The following is a 19021-nucleotide window of genomic DNA, read 5'->3' on the forward strand; positions in this document are numbered from 1 at the left end:
TACATTGACTGGGGCTGTTACGGTGACCGTATTCCCTCCACCTCAGCGGTCACGAGTCATGATAGTGGTCCTTCTGTAGCTCAGTTGGTAGAGCATGGCGCTTGTAACGCCAGGGTAGTGGGTTCGATTCCCGGGACCACCCATACGTAGAATGTATGCACACATGACTGTAAGTCGCTTTGGATAAAAGCGTCTGCTAAATGGCATATATTATTATTATCATGAAGGCAGTCAAATTCCAAGTGACCGTTTAGTCATGGTAATTAGGCTTCTTCAAGATCTGTTGCTGCTCATGGTCATTAGTAGCCTAACAAACTTGCTACCTGCCTGGTACTCAATACTGTATTGTCCCTCTAATCAATCTGATATCAATGCAAATGTAAACCAACTATATTTATTTCTTAACTGTCCTAATATTAAGCACATTTCTTATCTTTACAACAGGAATATAGTTTACCTGGCTGGCATGAAAATAAATTATGGCAAAATCGTACTCCACCCGCTATTTAAGTGCATATAAGAAATGTTTTTCCGTTGCCCCTATTTCGAGACAAGTGCATGACAATGGTCCATTCTAAATAAATACAAATGCACACATTATTTGGTATATGTAAAGACGAGATTAAATCCAGAATAGTCTGATGGGTGACAATAATATCACTTGTGAATTACAGCTGAAGTCAGAAGTTTACATCCACCTTAGCTAAATACATTTAAACTCAGTTTTTCACAATTCCTGACATTTAATCCTAGTAAAGATTCCCTGTCTTAGGTCAGTTAGGACCACCACTTTATTTAATTAAGAATGTGAAATGTCAAAATAATAGTAGAGAGAATTATATAGTATATTGTCATTATTTATTTCAGCTTTTATTTATTTCCTCACATTGCCAGGTGGTCAGAAGTTTACATACATTAAATTAGTATTTGGTAGTATTGCCTTTAAATTGTTTAACTTGAGTCAAACAGTTTGGGTAGCCTTCCACAAGATTCCCACAATACGTTTGGTGAATTTTGGCCCATTCCTCCTGACAGAGATGGTGTAACAGAGTCAGGTTTATAGGCCTCCTTGCTCACACACGCTTATTCAGTTCTGCCCAAAAATGTTCTATGGGATTGAGGTCAGTGTTTTTTGATGGCCACTCCAATACCTTGACTTTGTTGTCCTTAAGCCATTTTGCTACAATTTTGGAAGTGTGCTTGGGGTCGTTGTCCATTTGCGACCAAGCTTTAACTTCCTGACTGATGTCTTGAGATGTTGCTTCAATATAACCACATAATTGTCCTACCTCATGATGCCATCTATTTTGTGAAGTGCACCAGTCCCTCCTGCAGCAAAGCACCCCCACAACATGATGCTGCCACCCCAGATATAAAATAAATTACTGATTTATTCCATAAAATTCCATCATATATGTCCAAATAGCCACTTGTTGTTAACGTGTTCAGCCCAGTAATCCATCTTCATGAGGCGCAGGCACTTCATCCAGACAAAAACTCGAAAGGTTCCGTTACAGTCCTTTAGAAAGATGTATGGAATCAATTGTTAGATGTTTTTAACATAAAACATCAATAATGTTCCAACCGGAACAGAAAAAGCACTGGAACGAGAGTTAACTCTGTCAGGAGCTCGTGTCATGAGACCAAAACTCTCTGCCAGACCACTGACTCAGAGGTCTCATGAGCCCCCCCTTTATAGTAGAATCCTCAAACCAGTTTCTAAATATGGTAGACATCTAGTGGAAGCGCTGGGAAGTGCAACCTCATCCATATCTCAATGTGTTGTCGGTAGACCAAGCTTTGAAAAACTACAAACCTCAGATGTCCCATTTCCTGGTTAGATTTTTCTCAGGTTTTCGCCTGCCATATGAGTTCTGTTATTCTCAAAGACATAATTCAAACAGTTTTAGAAACGTCAGAGTGTTTTCTATCCAATACTAATAATAATGTGCATATATTAGCATCTGGGACAGAGTAGGAGGCAGTTCACTCTGGGCACGCTATTCATCCAAAAGTGAAAATGCTGCCCCCTATCCCAGAAAGGTTAAGCAAGTCTTGTCTGCTAAATTAACTAGTGTAGCCCACAGCCATTTGGTATAGCCACATCAGGACCTAACATAAGGACAACGCAGAGTATGCTATTCTGTTCTATTGAAATAGACAACATTTTCTTCATATCATGCTTCTTTAGATCTGTCTATAATAAATAATGGATTTATTGTGAAGGAGTAGGCTATATCACATGGATTTATTTGACTTTTTAAAAATGTAGATGCTCCAAATGTCTGCATCAGTGGCTTGTAGTGGAAGCCAGGATATGCTAAATGTGTTTATGTTAATTAATGGTAAATTAAAGTGAGACCACTTGACAATCACCGGCTGACAACATTTTGTGACTGCCACAGCCCTAACCTTGACTCCCTCTCTGGCATCCTGATCCCATGAGTGCCCTCGTGTGCCCGTAGATGCCCCCAGTGTGTCAGAGGGCAGAGACGTTGGCGTGACCCTTGGCCAGAGAGGGGTGCTGGAGTGTGAAGTGGATGCGGTGCCCAAGGCGGACTTTGAGTGGTATCGAGACGACAGAAGGTAAATTGTTGTGCATGTTTGCAAACATGTTGAATCTATGCTTTATGCAGGGTTTTAGATTTTCCTGGAAGTTGATTTTCAAGAAAGGTCATTGGGTCATCAGCATATATATATATATATATATATATATATATATATATATATATATACACTGCTCAAAAAATAAAGGGAACACTAAAATAACACATCCTATATCTGAATGAATGAAATATTCTTATTAAATACTTTTTTCTTTACATAGTTGAATGTGCTGACACCAAAATCACACAAAAATGATCAATGGAGATCAAATTTATCAACCCACGGAGGTCTGGATTTAGAGTCACTCAAAATTAATGTGGAAAACCACACTACATGCTGATCCAACTTTGATGTAATGTCCTTAAAACAAGTCAAAATTAGGCTCAGTAGTGTGTGTGGCCTCCACGTGCCTGTTTGACCTCCCTACAACGCCTGGGCATGCTCCTGATCAGGTGGCGGATGGTCTCCTGAGGGATCTCCTCCCAGACCTGGACTAAAGCATCCGCCAACTCCTGGACAGTCTGTGGTGCAACGTGGCATTGGTGGATGGAGCGAGACATTATGTCCCAGATGTGCTCAATTGGATTCAGGTCTGGGGGACGGGCGGGCCAGTCCATAGCATCAATGCCTTCCTCTTGCAGGAACTGCTGACACACTCCAGCCACATGAGGTCTAGCATTGTCTTGCATTAGAAGGAACCCAGGGCCAACCGCACCAGCATATGGTCTCACAAGGGGTCTGAGGATCTCATCTCTGTACCTAATGGCAGTCAGGCTACCTCTGGCGGCATGGATGGCTGTGCGGACCCCCAAAGAAATGCCAGCCCACACCATGACTGACGCACCGCCAAACCGGTCATGCTGGAGGATGTTGCAGGCAGCAGAAAGTTCTCCACAGCATCTCCAAACTCTGTCACGTCTGTCACATGTGCTCAGTGTGAACCTGCTTTCATCTGTGAAGAGCACAGGGCGCCAGATCTTGGTGTTCTCTGGCAAATGCCAAACGTCCTGCACGGTGTTGGGCTGTAAGCACAACCCCCACCTGTGGACGTCGGGCCCTGATACCACCCTCATGGAGTCTGTTTCTGACCATTTAAGCAGACACACGCACATTTGTGGCCTGTTGGAGGTCATTTTGCAGGGCTCTGGCAGAGCTCCTCCTGCTCCTCCTTGCACAAAGGCGGAGGTAGCGGTCCTGCTGCTGGGTTGTTGCCCTCCTACGGCCTACTCCACGTCTCCTGATGTACTGGCCTGTCTTCTGGTAGCGCCTCCATGCTCTGGACACTACGCTGACAGACACAGCAAACCTTCTTGCCACAGCTCGCATTGATGTGCCATCTTGAATGAGCTGCACTACTTGAGCCACTTGTGTGGGTTGTAGACTCCGTCTCATGCTACCACTAGAGTGAAAGCACCGCCAGCATTAAAAAGTGACCAAAACATCAGCCAGGAAGCATAGGAACTGAGAAGTGGTCTGTGGTCACCACCTGCAGAACCACTCCTTTATTGGGGGTGTCTTGCTAATTGCCTATAATTTCCACCTGTTGTCTATTCCATTTGCACAACAGCATGTGAAATGTATTGTCAATCAGTGTTGCTTCCGAAGTGGACAGTTTGATTGCACAGAAGTGTGATTGACTTGGAGTTACATTGTGTTGTTTAAGTGTTCCCTTTATTTTTTTGAGCTGTGTATATATATATATATATATATATATATATATATATATATATATATATATATATATATATATATATATATATATATACAGTGCCTTTGCGAAAGTATTCTGCCCCCTTGAACTTTGCAACCTTTTGCCACATTTCAGGCTTCAAACATAAAGATATAAAAGTGTATTTTTTTGTGAAGAATCAACAACAAGTGGGACACAATCATGAAGTGGAACGACATTTATTGGATATTTCAAACTTTTTTAACAAATCAAAAACTGAAAAATTGGGCGTGCAAAATTATTCAGCCCCCTTAAGTTAATACTTTGTATCGCCACCTTTTGCTACGATTACAGCTTTAAGTTGCTTGGGGTATGTCTCTATCAGTTTTGCACATCGAGAGACTGAATTTTTTCCCATTCCTCCTTGCAAAACAGCTCGAGCTCAGTGAGGTTGGATGGAGAGCATTTGTGAACAGCAGTTTTCAGTTCTTTCCACAGATTCTCGATTGGATTCAGGTCTGGACTTTGACTTGGCCATTCTAACACCTGGATATGTTTATTTTTGAACCATTCCATTGTAGATTTTGCTTTATGTTTTGGATCATTGTCTTGTTGGAAGACAAATCTCCGTCCCAGTCTCAGGTCTTTTGCAGACTCCATCAGGTTTTCTTCCAGAATGGTCCTGTATTTGGCTCCATCCATCTTCCCATCAATTTTAACCATCTTCCCTGTCCCTGCTGAAGAAAAGCAGGCCCAAACCATGATGCTGCCACCACCATGTTTGACAGTGGGGATGGTGTGTTCAGGGTGATGAGCTGTGTTGCTTTTACGCCAAACATAACGTTTTGCATTGTTGCCAAAAAGTTCCATTTTGGTTTCATCTGACCAGAGCACCTTCTTCTACATGTTTGGTGTGTCTCCCAGGTGGCTTGTGGCAAACTTTAAACAACACTTTTTATGGATATCTTTAAGAAATGGCTTTCTTCTTGCCAGTCTTCCATAAAGGCCAGATTTGTGCAATATACGACTGATTGTTGTCCTATGGGCAGAGTCTCCCACCTCAGCTGTAGATCTCTGCAGTTCATCCAGAGTGATCATGGGCCTCTTGGCTGCATCTCTGATCAGTCTTCTCCTTGTATGAGCTGAAAGTTTAGAGGGACGGCCAGGTCTTGGTAGATTTGCATTGGTCTGATACTCCTTCCATTTAAATATTATCGCTTGCACAGTTCTCCTTGGGATGTTTAAAGCTTGGGAAATATTTTTGTATCCTAATCCGGCTTTAAACGTATTTTTAAAGTATCTCGGACCTGCCTGGTGTGTTCCTTGTTCTTCATGATGCTCTCTGCGCTTTTAACGGACCTCTGAGACTATCACAGTGCAGGTGCATTTATACGGAGACTTGATTACACACAGGTGGATTGTATTTATCATCATTAGTCATTTAGGTCAACATTGGATCATTCAGAGATCCTCACTGAACTTCTGTAGAGAGTTTGCTGCACTGAAAGTAAAGGGGCTGAATAATTTTGCACGCCCAATTTTTCAGTTTTTGATTTGTTAAAAAAGTTTGAAATATCCAATAAGTGTCGCTCCACTTCATGATTGTGTCCCACTTGTTGTTGATTCTTCACAAAAAAATACAGTTTTATATCTTTATGTTTGAAGCCTGAAATGTGGCAAAAGGTCGCAAAGTTCAAGGGGGCCAAATACTTTCGCAAGGCACTGTATGTACATATATATATATATATGAGAGAGCGAGCGAGAGAGTCTTCCCTACAAGGACGTTTTGTGTATTGTTTAACTCGCATGGCTGAGGCAGCTCTATATGCATTTTAAATTGGTCAAATAAATTCATAAATTTATTCACTGACTACAGAGCTGTTTCCTTCTCTCTCAAGGATCATCAACGGTTTAGATGGCATGGAGATCGAGGATGCCGGGCAGCTCTCCAAGCTGACCTTCTTAAACATCTCAGAGGCAGACTACGGCAACTACACGTGCATCGCCATCAACAAACTTGGCAGCTCCAACGCAAGCTTTGTCCTGTATGGTGAGTACATTATGCCATTCAAGGTGCAAAAAAATGAGAATGTTGTGTAGGTAACACTTCATAATAACTTTCATGAACAAGCCATTATACATGCTTCTGAATGCTTCGTAAATTATTAAACATTTTATAAATGTTTATTATGAATGTTTACAAATGTTGAAATGTTTATTTATTATTTGTTTAGAAATAATTTCTGAATGCCTATTCATGAAAGTTATGATAAAGTATACTGAATATTTCTTACTTGTGTTATTTCTAAACAGTGACTAACCCAAACCGGCTGCGCGCGTGCACCATCATGCATAAATGTATTTTGTCCCACAACACCAAAAGCGATCACAACACGCAGGTTAAAATATCAAAACAAACTCAAGCTGGCTAGCTAAATTGCCATAAATGTTTAATGCTTTTCAACCTGTCCCCAAATTAATGTGATTGGTTTATAGAGTTTGACTTGATATTTTAACCTGCATGTCGTGATCGCGTTTGGTGTGCGGGAACAAAATAAATATATGCACGATGGTGCACGCGAGCAGCCGGTTTTGGTTCCATGTAAGTCTGGGAATCTGTGCCTTAATTGAACACAACATTATCATAATGATTTAGGTTAACAGAAACACCTTTCACATCACTGTATGCCTTTAATACTGCACCCATAAAGCTAAAGACATATTCACCAGCTTGACTATCTCATTGTTCACATTCAGGTAACATTGTCAGTGATTGTTTGCTTTTTGTTTGTTTTATATATTTTGCTGTGGTCTGTTCTTCTGGTGTAGAGGTTATTGAGCCGACTAGCTCAACACTAGTGCAAGGTTAGTACCGGTATTCAGCATGAGCATGCTTTTCGACTCACGCTCACCTCTCTGGTGCACTAACAGAATTCTAACAACGCATCTTAAACATTGCCATTTTCACATTGACAACAAACTGATTAGATGCCAATATCACTGGAGTGGCACTCATTGCTAATTCTGAGGTGACAGGAGGAATATGTTTCTGCCATTGGAAGGGGCCAGATAATGTTTGAGCAGTGCATGACAAAATGAGATTGTCAGAAGGTTACTGGGCTGCTCATGAAAACTTTATTAGCTTCTAATTCCATTTATTAATATTGATAACTAGTTAAAAATGTATGTCTGACAAGTGACATTTCCTGGAAGAGGGCCGGATGAGGAGAAAGTAAGTCAGTAAAATCACTGTGGAAATGGTAAATGAAGAACTCTGTACCTTTTTAAAATGTTTTGCTAACTCTGTTTTGTTTTTCTTATTTCAACCGCCTACCCGCCTCTCTATGTGGTATGGCTTCATTTTATTTTGCATGTGCTTCATCTGCTGTGTAAGTATCTATCTGTCCTAAAACTATCATTTGTGTTGTATGTGTTAAAGCTGTTGTGACAATTTGTTAAATAATTTGTCTGTCTGGTTGTGGAATGGTGTCTTTATAGGAATCACAGAGACACATATTCCTAATTCCCTTTTTTTAAATCAATGCCATGTGTTCTTTTCCATTCCGAACTTCCCTCTAGTTAGTTGTAACTAATACTTGTAACGTACGTTACTACTATAGTGAAGCCCTACACCTGACCTCTAAGCAATGTGTTAGCAATGCACATTTGAATGATTGATTTGATGTGTGGTCAACGTCATTGTATTAATTAGACAGATGTTTGGAATATAAGTGAAACTGGATCATTAACTGCGGTGCCCCTCTTCAGAGATGTATTACTTGCTTTGATTTGGATTGTGGGGGGAAAGCGGCAATATTATTGTAATTATCCACATGCAGGTTTAGGAATAATCTACTGTGGCAGCATAATTGGATAGAAGTCCCAATAGAATAGCTGGTGAACTCCAAGAAAATCCAAAGGAAATTAGAAATCATTGTGTTACTCGGCTTCAAAGTAAAAACAACTGCAATAATTTCGTCCCTCTCTCTCTCTCTCTCTCAATAATGCCCCATGTGGTCCAATATTTTGGGGATTTCGAAAGCCCTTCTGAACCATACGACCCTGTAAGGCCAAAGAATGGAAATATGTTTATAAGCTAATAAGCCTTATTATATAGATCATCTCGTCAGCCTCCGAAATACTGTATAAATTCACATTCAATATGAGCTTTGCACAAAGATCATTACTGAGATTAAACATTTCATCTTGAAAGGGGACATAACACAATAGCTGTGACAATTGTCTCTAGAATTGTACCTCTTTCGCCCTCAAGAAAACTTGTCCCTGGATTATTGTTGTCTGGCCTGGATTAAATTCTTAACGTTAAGAGCAAATCAATAATTCTACATTTTGTTTCTAAATGAACAAGTCTTGTTCCCACTCTTGGTGAATAAAATCCCAGACCTTATGGCACCATATTTTTTATGCAGTACATGATGAATACAACATGACATTCGGTTGACAAAACAGTCCTATACATTATTGTTATTAAATACGGATGACAAAACAGTTCTATACACAGTTTGTTAGGTACACCCATCTAGTACCGGGTCAGACCACCATTTGCATCTAGAACAGCCTGAATTATTCAGGCCATGGATACAAGTCGGGAAATGCTCCACAGGGATGTTGGTCAAATAGGACCTGATGGCATCACACAGTTGCTGCAGATTGGATGGTGATACACCACCGCCACCATCCTGTTCCATTGAGTCCAGGAACTTATGCTGCTCATGCCAAATCTTCGCCAAATCTCTGCCATCAGCATGACGCAACAGGAACCGTGATTCGTCAAACCAGGCAATTTTTTCCCACTCAACTGTCTAGTATTGGGGATCGCGTGCCCAATCGAGACGCTTCTTCTTGTTTTTAGCTGATAGGAGTGGAACCCAGTGTGGTCGTGTGCTGCAATAACAAGGATCAACAAGTTGTGCGCCCCAAGATGTCGTTCTGCACACCACTGTTGTACTGTGCCGTTATTTTTCTGTTTGCGGCCCTCCTGTTAGATTACACAGGTATTGCCATTCTCCTTCGACCTCACTCATCAATGAGTTGTTTTTGCTAACAGGACTGCCGCTGGCTGCATGTTTTCTCATGAAAAACTAGACACTGTTGTGTGTAAAAAGCCCAGTAGGGCATCCGTTTCAGAGATACTGGATCCGGTGTGCCTGGCACCAATCATACCATGCTCAAATTATTTTAGGTAACTGATTTTGCTTCTTCTAATGTTCAATCGAACAGTAACTGAATACCTCAATGCCTTTCTGCCTGCTTTATATAGCAAGTCACAGCCTCATGACTGTCTGTAGGAGCAATCCATTTTTGTAAACAGGGTGGTGTACTGGTGAACTGGTGATTGTACTTTACTGTTATTATATACTGGTGACAAAACAGTACTAAACATTATTTGACTATATACTGGTGACAAGGGTGTTATGGGTGGGCCCTAGGGGCCCTGGCCCCCCTACCATACCTTCTTGCCCATCCAAATAAAATATAGAAATATTGATCATATATTTGAACAAGACGCGAGCCGACAGAAAGACTCATCAGTTTCAGTTATAAAGCATCCGAGCGAGAGAAACATTACCCATCTGTCTCAGTATGTTTACAAAAAAATTACAAATGTAACCTTTATTTAACCAGGAAGGGCTCATTGAGATTTTAAATATATCCTCTGTCCTGGCCAAGATAGGTAGCACCAAGTCATTGCACAATTAAAGACAGACAACGTGAAAAACTACAGGTAATCTAGTAAAAAAAAACATACAATTCACAAGGTTATAACAAAATAATTCAACAGCAAATTAAAAACATTGACAGGTCAGGGAATCAGCCTCAAAATCCTTCATCAATTATTTAAAAACACAATTCGGGACAAGTTCTTCCAGTTTAAAAGTATTTTGTGAGGCGTTCCAAGCCGATGGCGCAGAGTACATATAAAAGCCCTTTTACCAAATTCAGTTTGGACATTTGGAACAGTTAGCAGGATAAAGTCCTGTGAACGGAAAGAGTACCACATTTCTGAACAATAAAAATGCCCAAATAAAATGGTAAACCCAAAATGGCTTTGTAAATAAAAGAATACCAGTGACTGAGCCTATGACTGACTAGAGAAGGCCAGCCAATCCTTGTATATAAAGTGCAGTGGTGAGTAAGGGTTTTGCAGTTTAAAATAAATCGCAATGTTCCATGGTAAAGGGTGTCAATTGATCTCAAACACTGCAACATGCTGTCTGGAGTGTGGCATGTCATACAGCATGATACATAGCTATAATAAATCGCAATGTTCCATGGTAAAGGGTGTCAATTGATCTCAAACACTGAGCGGAAGCATTCATATATACAATATGGTTTAGTGGTGTTGCAGACTCTGGGGCCTTTCAGAACAGGTGTATATATACTGAGTGCCCCCACTTAAACATTCCATCAGCAGGAATTGGGATTGGAATATTTCTTAGTCTGGGAATGACCTGATTAGCATAGCTATATTAGCTAACCCAGCTGTGCCAGAAATATCATGGACATACAGTGTCTTCAAAAAGGATTCACACCCCTTAACTTTTTCCACCTTTTGTTGTGTTCCAGCCTGACTGTAAAATGTATTACATTTATATTTTGTTTACTGATCAACAAACAATAGGCTACCCCATAATGTCAATCAAAATATATTAGTGTTTTATGTTCCATTCATATATGTATATATATATATATATGGGTGTGCGTACACTTTTTTACAAATATTCTTCCCTTTTGACATTACGGAGTATTTTGTGTCGATCATTGACAAAAAAATTACAATTAAATCCACATTTATCTCACTTTGAAACAGAAGAAAATGTGGAAAAAGTCAGTGCGTGAATACCTTCTGAAGGCACCGTATCTATGTCGGGTAATAAGTAAACACAACTAAAAATCTCAATAATGTCCTCTTTTGAATTGGTTACCTAATAGATCTGGGTAAAATATATTTGTGTTTGTTATTCAAATAATTATTTTGTATGTGTGTGTATTTTCAAATAATATGGCACAAATCAACTACTTCTAAATGAAGTATTTGAAACTTTTTTCAAATAATTTACTATACATATCGTACTATTTGAATGTATTTTCAAATATTTATTTAAAATACTATTCCCAAATACCTGGATTATATTTGAGTGTATTTGCGTCGATGCATTTGAGTATTTTCAAAGACTTTCAGTGTATCTCCAAATACATTCCTATATTCAACTACTTGTCTTTTCAAATAAAAAACATCTAAATAATTACTTCCAAATGTCTTTAAAAGTAATAGAAATACCCTAAATAGTATTTGAACCCAGGTGTGGTACCTAGCAACCGTTTGTCCCAGGGGGTAGTTTATTATGTGCTGAGTGTCAATTACTCAGATAATTTTGCATGTGAGCAGCATTTGCTTGTGAGCTGCTCTGTTGACATGTTTTGAGTGCCTTCTTTCATATAATCTCTCTTTTTAGAGGGGTCAACCAATGTGTTATTGTTGAGTTCATCTGTGTTAGAAAAGACATCCTCTGAAACCTTTGCATTACCGGCAGGTTTGTAATGAATCCACTTTAAAACCTAACCTAATATACACAAACTAATTATTTTTAAAAAATGTGATCAACACATGATTAAATACTAACCCGTAGATTAACAGTACTGATACCTGTAGGTGACGTTAGGGGAAAGGGGGATGTAGTTGTATATTGTTGTACTACCACACGAATTTGCGAATATCAGTGAGACACACCTCTCCTTGAGCAGACAGCGAGTTAAGAGTTGGTGAGAAGGTATTAGAGCAGTGAATCACTTGTTAACAGAAGATTTACATAGTGATATCCATCCGACAGGTTTATGCAAGAGAAAGGGCAAAACCAATCTTGAATGCCTCAAACTCATCCAAATGTTTTGTTCCCTCTCCTCCGCCCTCCACCTTCGCCATGACAGGACCCGGAGCAGTGCAGGATGGGAACAGCGGCTCGATGGGGACACACGTACACACCTACACCTGTCTACTAGTCATCCTCCTTCCCTTTCTGCTCAAGTTTTGATGCAGTGGGCTTTCTGGCATCCGAGGGCAAGGTTGCATGTTTTGTGTGTTTTCTCTCACCTGGAACCACAAACGTGATGCACAGTGTGCATGGGCTACCCTACTACATCATGTCGAACCGCTAAAAAGTATTATGTAACATATACTTTTTAAAATTCATTTTAGTTGAGTTTTAAGGACATAACAAGTTGCTTTTTTTTGTTTAGTTTCGCCTCCCATTATGATATGATTCTTAAAGTTTATTCATGTGGGTCTCAAAAATAGGCCTGTCCGATGTGGTTTGTCTGTTATTTACATTTAATTTATCTCAATTTCCCCCGACTGACAGTCATCTTAGCCCCGAGAGTCTTAGCCCCAAGAGTTAAGTGTATGAGGTGAACTAAACAAACACCCCAAACACAGGCAAGGACCAGAAGGACTGAAATCCCTCTAGGACCTAAAAGCCTGTAATCATGTTTGTTTCTGCTGTAATTATTTTGGATTCTGATACATTGACAAACCACAACCGGTTAAGAAGAAATTGAATTTTGACAAATGTTCTTCTTCCTCTCATCATTGTAAATTGTGATCTTTTCAGCTGTTTGTGCTATGCTATTTTTTGTTTGTTTTTAACACATATTGAAAAGGGGTAAATAAAATATAAAAGTTGTATAAATTTGTGCAAAGACCATGTTTGTCTTCCCTTTTAACTGGCACAAGTCTATACAAGGTGGTTTGAAGAATAATTACTTAACTAGTTATGAATGGAAAGGGAGTTTTATTTCCATTTTTGTGGACATATAACTTCAACTAATGTAATCACTTGCAAAGTTTATTCATGTCTTTACAGCTGGTGTTACTGACTTGCCTAGTTAAATAAAGGTAAAATATGGATCACTCTAAGTGCAAATCCTAACTTCCACTTCAGTCACTGAGTGATGCATTGATGTCAGTGGGAGACTAAGTGAAAATTGGACTGAAGTGGAAGTTAGGATCCACCTCTGAAGGTTCTCAGCTGTTAATATCAGTATTTTTGTATGGTCATTGGTTTGAGTTTGTTCCAAAATAGTGTCTCATAACCAATAAGTATGAACTGTTTGGTTGTGTTGAACTGGTATGTTTTGACTGGAAATTCAGATAGATTGCTTATATTGTCTCCCAATAGAGTGCAGATACATTAAAATATTATCATACAGTGTGGTATACCGAGTGAAATAATCAGGGTGGAGTTTGGATTGATTTGAAATCGGGTATGTCTTCTCGTCGACGTCTCTGTGGCACTCAGGAGCTACAATAAAACGTTCTATAACCATCCACTTAATTTTACGCAATTAGATTTTGTTTAACAGGCAAGCACAATCCATGCTCCATGAAATCACTGAACAAAAATATCAACGCAACATGTAGTGTTGGTCCCATGTTTCATGAACTGAAATATAAGAAAATGTTCCATATGCACAAAAAGCTTATTTGTCTTAAATGTTGTGCACAAATTTGTTTACATCCCTGTTAGTGGGCATTTCTCATTTGCCAAGATAATCCATCCACCTGACAGGTGTGGCATATCAAGAAGCTAATTAAATAGCATGATCACAGGTGCTCCTTGTGCTGTGTACAATTAAAGGCCAGTCTAAAATGTGCAGTTTTGTCACACAACACAATACCACAGATGTCTCAAGTTTTGAGGGAGTGTGCAATTGGCATACCGACTGCAGGAATGTCCACCAGAGCTGTTGCCAGATAATTTATTAATTTCTCTACCATAAATGTCCTCCAAAATTGTTTTAGAGAATTTGGCAGTACGTACAACCGGCTTCAAAACCGCAAACCACCTGTATGGCGTTGTGTGGGCGAGCAGTTTCCTAATGTCAAAGTTGTGAACAGAGTGCCCCATGGTGGCGGTGGGGTTATGGTATGGGTAGGCATAAGCTAAGGACAACGAACAAAATTGCATTTTATCTATGGTAATTTGAATGCATAGAGATACCATGACGAGATCCTGAGGCCCATTGTCGTGCCATGCACAGCCCCATGTCACAAGGATCTGTGCACAATTAATGGTTGCTAAAAATGTCCCAGTTCTTCTATGGCCTGCATACTCACCAGACATGTCACCCATTGAGCATGTTTGGGATGCTCTGGATTGACGTGTACGACAGTGTGTTCCAGTTCCTGCTAATATCCATAAACTTTGCACAGTCATTGAAGAGGAGTGGGAAAACATTTCACAGGTCACAGTCAACAGCCTGATCAACTCTGTGCGAAGGAGATATGTTGTGCTGCATGAGACAAATGGTGGTTTTCTGATCCACACTCCTACCTATTTTTAAGATAACTGTGACAAACAGATGCATATCTGTATTCCCAGTCATGTGAAATCCATAGATTAGGGCCTAATATATTTATTTAAATTGGCTGATTTCCTTATATGAACTGTAACTCAGTAAAATCTTTGAAATTGTTTCATGTTGCGTTTATTTTTTTGTTCAGTATACAAGGATTTTGCAGCTTTCTGTGCAGTGCATCAACTCGTTTTCGCAGTTTATAAACTACATAGCAGTATCTCCTCTTCATGATAGTTTTTAAAACTTTATTAAAATATCTGTGCCCATATTCACAAAGCATCTCAGAGAAGGAGTGCTAATCTGGGGTCAGTTTTGTCTTCGAAATTAATGTGTTGACATGGACAGGGGGGAATTGATCCTAGATCAGCACTCATACTCTGAGACCCTTTATGATTGCTGACCATGGTCTTGATTTATTTCAGTCTGTCCACTAAACACCATGTTTTCAATAGATACATGTACTGTAATGTAAATGTAAGCAAGACAAAGGTTCAGAGTAGCGTTGACAGATGTAATATGGGATGGATTGCACACAATGAAAAGGGATATATTTGCTGTTGTATTGCTATTCCACAGTTCTCTGACAGGACATTGCAGACACACCTGAATGTTCATCTCTCATCGCTGTCTCCTAAATGATTAATTCCTGTGTTGGTTTTAACGTTGCCTATATCAGACAAAGCACTTGTTGAGCCCATGACAAACACATCCTAATTCAGAGGTCTTAAAGGTAGACTCAACATTATGACATCATCAAAAACAGCGGGGAAACTTCCTGCTTTCTCCCAGAAATCAACAGCAACAAAATCTAATCTGCCAGGACTGCTGGTATTGCCTCTTCCTTAAGTGGGAATGCCTCAAGGAAGGGCACAAATTAGTCAGTTTTGTTAGTCTTCTGTTGTTGATGTCAGCACATGTGTACGATGAAGTCTGACTTTAATATTGTATTCACAAATGTGGAGAAAGGGACACATTTTGATGTTACAAAATATTTTACTTTTTAATGTTTCAAACCTGTGGTGCTGCCATCAAAATCGGCCATATTACAGCAGATATATGGGTGCATGTATCACACATTTCAAATGGGCTATGTCTGTGTGAGGGTCACATTGATTTGATAATGATTAGAAATATACATCACTGTAATTCATGATTCACCAGGCATCGGCATTATTGTAAATTATTCTTGAACTTGGATTTCATTTGAATACATTGTTCCATATGGCAGAGCACTTAGCTAATAAAGTGAGATAGCACACCTATTATCCACTCCACACCAGCATAATTGTTTGAACCCCAAATCCATTTAGAAATGAATACCACGAGTATTACCCTAGTAAAATAGGTATTCAGACCTCAATGGGATAAATAAAGGTTAAATAAGTACCACATAATTAGTCAAGTGTTCTACTGTGGTAAATGTACTGATAAAACAGATCCAAATGTCTGTTGAACGATAAGCTCATTCTAGTGACTGAAACTATATAATATGGGCTCAATGAAGGCCATGCTAAGGGTAGATTCAATAAAAGTTGTATTACTTTTTTTGTAGTTGTTTTAAAACATATGTACAGAAAGCAACATCTGGGGCTTCTGAGAAGTCCACGGTATAACCATTGCAGAAACTTATTTCCAACGTATTATTTTTGACTGAGCTTATATTGGACCTACCCTATAGTATAGTGCTGTTTGTGACGTGACATTTAAGTATGCATTCAGTCACTCTGTGGTGACCGGCACACACACATTCCCTCTACCCCAATACAAGACAGTCAAGTCATTCACCCGACAAAGGTCAGTCAAAGTCGTCCCTTTATTCTGGTTGATTCCACAGTGAATGGAAAATTACATTCTATTTGACTCCCTGTGATGTAAAAGATTGTTGGTTCATATGTATTTTCTTGTTGAGGATTGTGTGTTCATATTTCAAACTGACAATAATAATAAAAAATGATCTTAAATGCCACATGCTTTGACCATCTTTGTTTGAGTGCGCACATTGCTATGCTTTGGAATTGCAAGTCATTCATTCATGTGTGTTTGCTTCATTGGGTAATTGAACTAACCTGGTGTCTCCAATTACTTTGTTGATCCACCTTGTCAGCCATACAGTACCTGTCTACATGACAGACCTGCATATTGTGTAATTTTTCTGATTGGGAGACATCTTCAATCTGCTAACCTGCGTTAGGTAAATCAATCCCTTTTCACACCAGGTGTCGGCCAGAAGGTGGAGAGAGTAGGCAGGGCAAATCCGTTTTTGTGATTTCTGGTATATCATCAAAATAAATAAAAACACAGCATGTTTTTGGACTCATTCAGCAGTTTTTACCAGATTATGTACAATACCATTGGAAATAATGTTGAACGTTCAAATTGTGTTCCTAAATAGCCCAATGTAAAAACACAGTTTTAATGTGTCCAAATCAATAACAAATATGCAGAAACAGTTCATGCTATATTGAAAACCTAAACATAAAATGTACTATCTACACATACTGTACATGTGCAACAACAGTAATCATGTTACTTGTATAATTTATTTTATGAGCACCTTATAAACTGCACACGTACCAAAAACCCTATTGTTTTGACAAATGGCAATAAACCACTCATATTGATTAGGGAGGAAATCAGGTTCTATACGCTGTTGAAACTACCACAACTCAAAAAACACTTGGAAACTGGAGATATTTTGACACCATTGGTTAGAGAAAAACCTGCATTAGACTGTCAGCTAAATTTTAGAATGTTGCATTTTGATATGGGGGATCACCAACAAAGGGAAATGTAACACTGTCTTGTTAATCACTCAAATATCAATTATCAGGTTGAATTCAATAGTACAAGCAGCGGGAAATGAGGTTGCAGGTCCTGTTTAAACTAACACAGCAATCAAATTAATTTATTTGTGATGACTGTTAACTTTTAGATCAAAAAACACCAATCTGAAAGAAAAGTAATTCCACTAAATGTTGTGCTTTTATGAAAATGGGAGTTGTAATGTAGTAACAAAAACTGTCGACGTTGGGGAAATTTGGGACAAACGCTACTTTTTGTTCATAAATATTTTTCATGCTATTTACAACATTTTAAGTAAATATTTTGATAGATCAAAGTATCAGTTATCACAAAATGTATGCAACTAACTGGATTTATCCTCTACAGCATCTCTGTCCCTATACCGGGGCAGTTGAGGTAACGTGCGCTAATGTGATTAGCATGACATTGTAAGTAACAGCAAACTTTCCAGGACATAGACATGTCTTATATGGGCAGAAAGCTTAAAGTCTTGTTAATCCAACTGCACTTTCCAATTTACAGTAGCAGTGAAAAAACACCATGCTATTGTTTGAGGAGAGTGCACAACAACCAAACACTTTTATCACGGCAACTGATTTACCTCTGAAGGTAAATAATATACTTACATTCGGTAATTTTGCTCCTATTTGTCATCCTGTAGGTACCAGAGATAAAATGTAGGTTTGTTTTGTTTGATAAAATACATTTTTAATGTTGGAACTGGGTTCTACAGTTTGAACCCCTGCTGTCTCTGGCCCCACATCCAACCGGGTGTTTGCGGAGGCCAGGTGATCTGATACATCACTTGAATTCTAAATAAATCAGACAGTGTCACCAACAAAGCACCCCCACATCATCACACCTCCTCCTCCATGGGAACCACACATGCGGAGAGGCTGGTAACTCTTAATAAACTTATGCTCTGCAGCAGAGGTAACTCTGAGGCTTCCTTTCCTGTGGCGGTCCTCAGGAGAGCCAGTTTCATCATAGTGCTTGATCGATTTTGCGACTGCACTTCAAGAAACGTTGAAAGTTCTTGAAATTTTTCGAATTGACTGACCTTCATGTTTTAAAGTAATGTTGGACTCTCGTTTCTCTTTGCTTTTTTGAGCTGTTCTTGCCATAATATGGACTATTTTATCAAATAGGGCTATCTCCTCTATACCACCCTACCTTGTCACAACACAACTGATTAGCTCAAACACATTAAGAAGGAAAGAAATTCGACAAATGAACTTTTAACAAGGCACTCCTGTTAATTAAAATGTATTCCATGTGACTACCTCATGAAGCTGGTTGAGAGAATGCCAAGATTGTGCAAAGCTGTCATCAAGGCAAAGGTTGGCTACTTTGAAGATTCTCAAATATAAAAAATATTTTGATTTGTTTAACACTTTTTTGGGCACTACATGATTCCATATGTGTTATTTCATAGGTGTGATGTCTTCACTATTATTCTGCAATGTAGAAAATAGTAAAAATAAAGAAAAACCCTGTAAAGAATAGGCGTGTCAAAACTTTTGAATGGTAGTGTATATATAATTTTCCAAAACAGATACAAGCATA

The 19021-nt window shown here is 39.1% G+C and overlaps 1 protein-coding gene across 6 annotated transcripts in view; it reads left to right on the forward strand.

The window, feature by feature from the left end:
• The window catches only part of LOC118391030 (opioid-binding protein/cell adhesion molecule-like), a 521103-nt gene extending 504484 nt beyond the window's left edge, over positions 1-16619 (forward strand). For 4 of the 6 annotated variants that reach the window (XM_035781960.2, XM_035781959.2, XM_035781961.2 and 1 more), the window contains 5 exons: positions 2466-2586; positions 6175-6326; positions 7106-7141; positions 11755-11832; positions 12227-16619. In XM_035781960.2, the coding sequence (XP_035637853.1) occupies positions 2466-2586; positions 6175-6326; positions 7106-7141; positions 11755-11832; positions 12227-12330 (491 nt within the window). In that variant the 3' untranslated portion in view covers positions 12331-16619. The remainder of the gene's footprint in view (positions 1-2465; positions 2587-6174; positions 6327-7105; positions 7142-11754; positions 11833-12226) is intronic. The other 2 variants (XM_035781962.2, XM_035781963.2) reach the window with 2 other exon arrangements.
• Positions 16620-19021: the final 2402 nt, after the last annotated feature.

Source organism: Oncorhynchus keta, chromosome 12, assembly GCF_023373465.1.
Source record: "Oncorhynchus keta strain PuntledgeMale-10-30-2019 chromosome 12, Oket_V2, whole genome shotgun sequence".
Classification (NCBI taxonomy): Eukaryota; Metazoa; Chordata; class Actinopteri; order Salmoniformes; family Salmonidae; genus Oncorhynchus; species Oncorhynchus keta.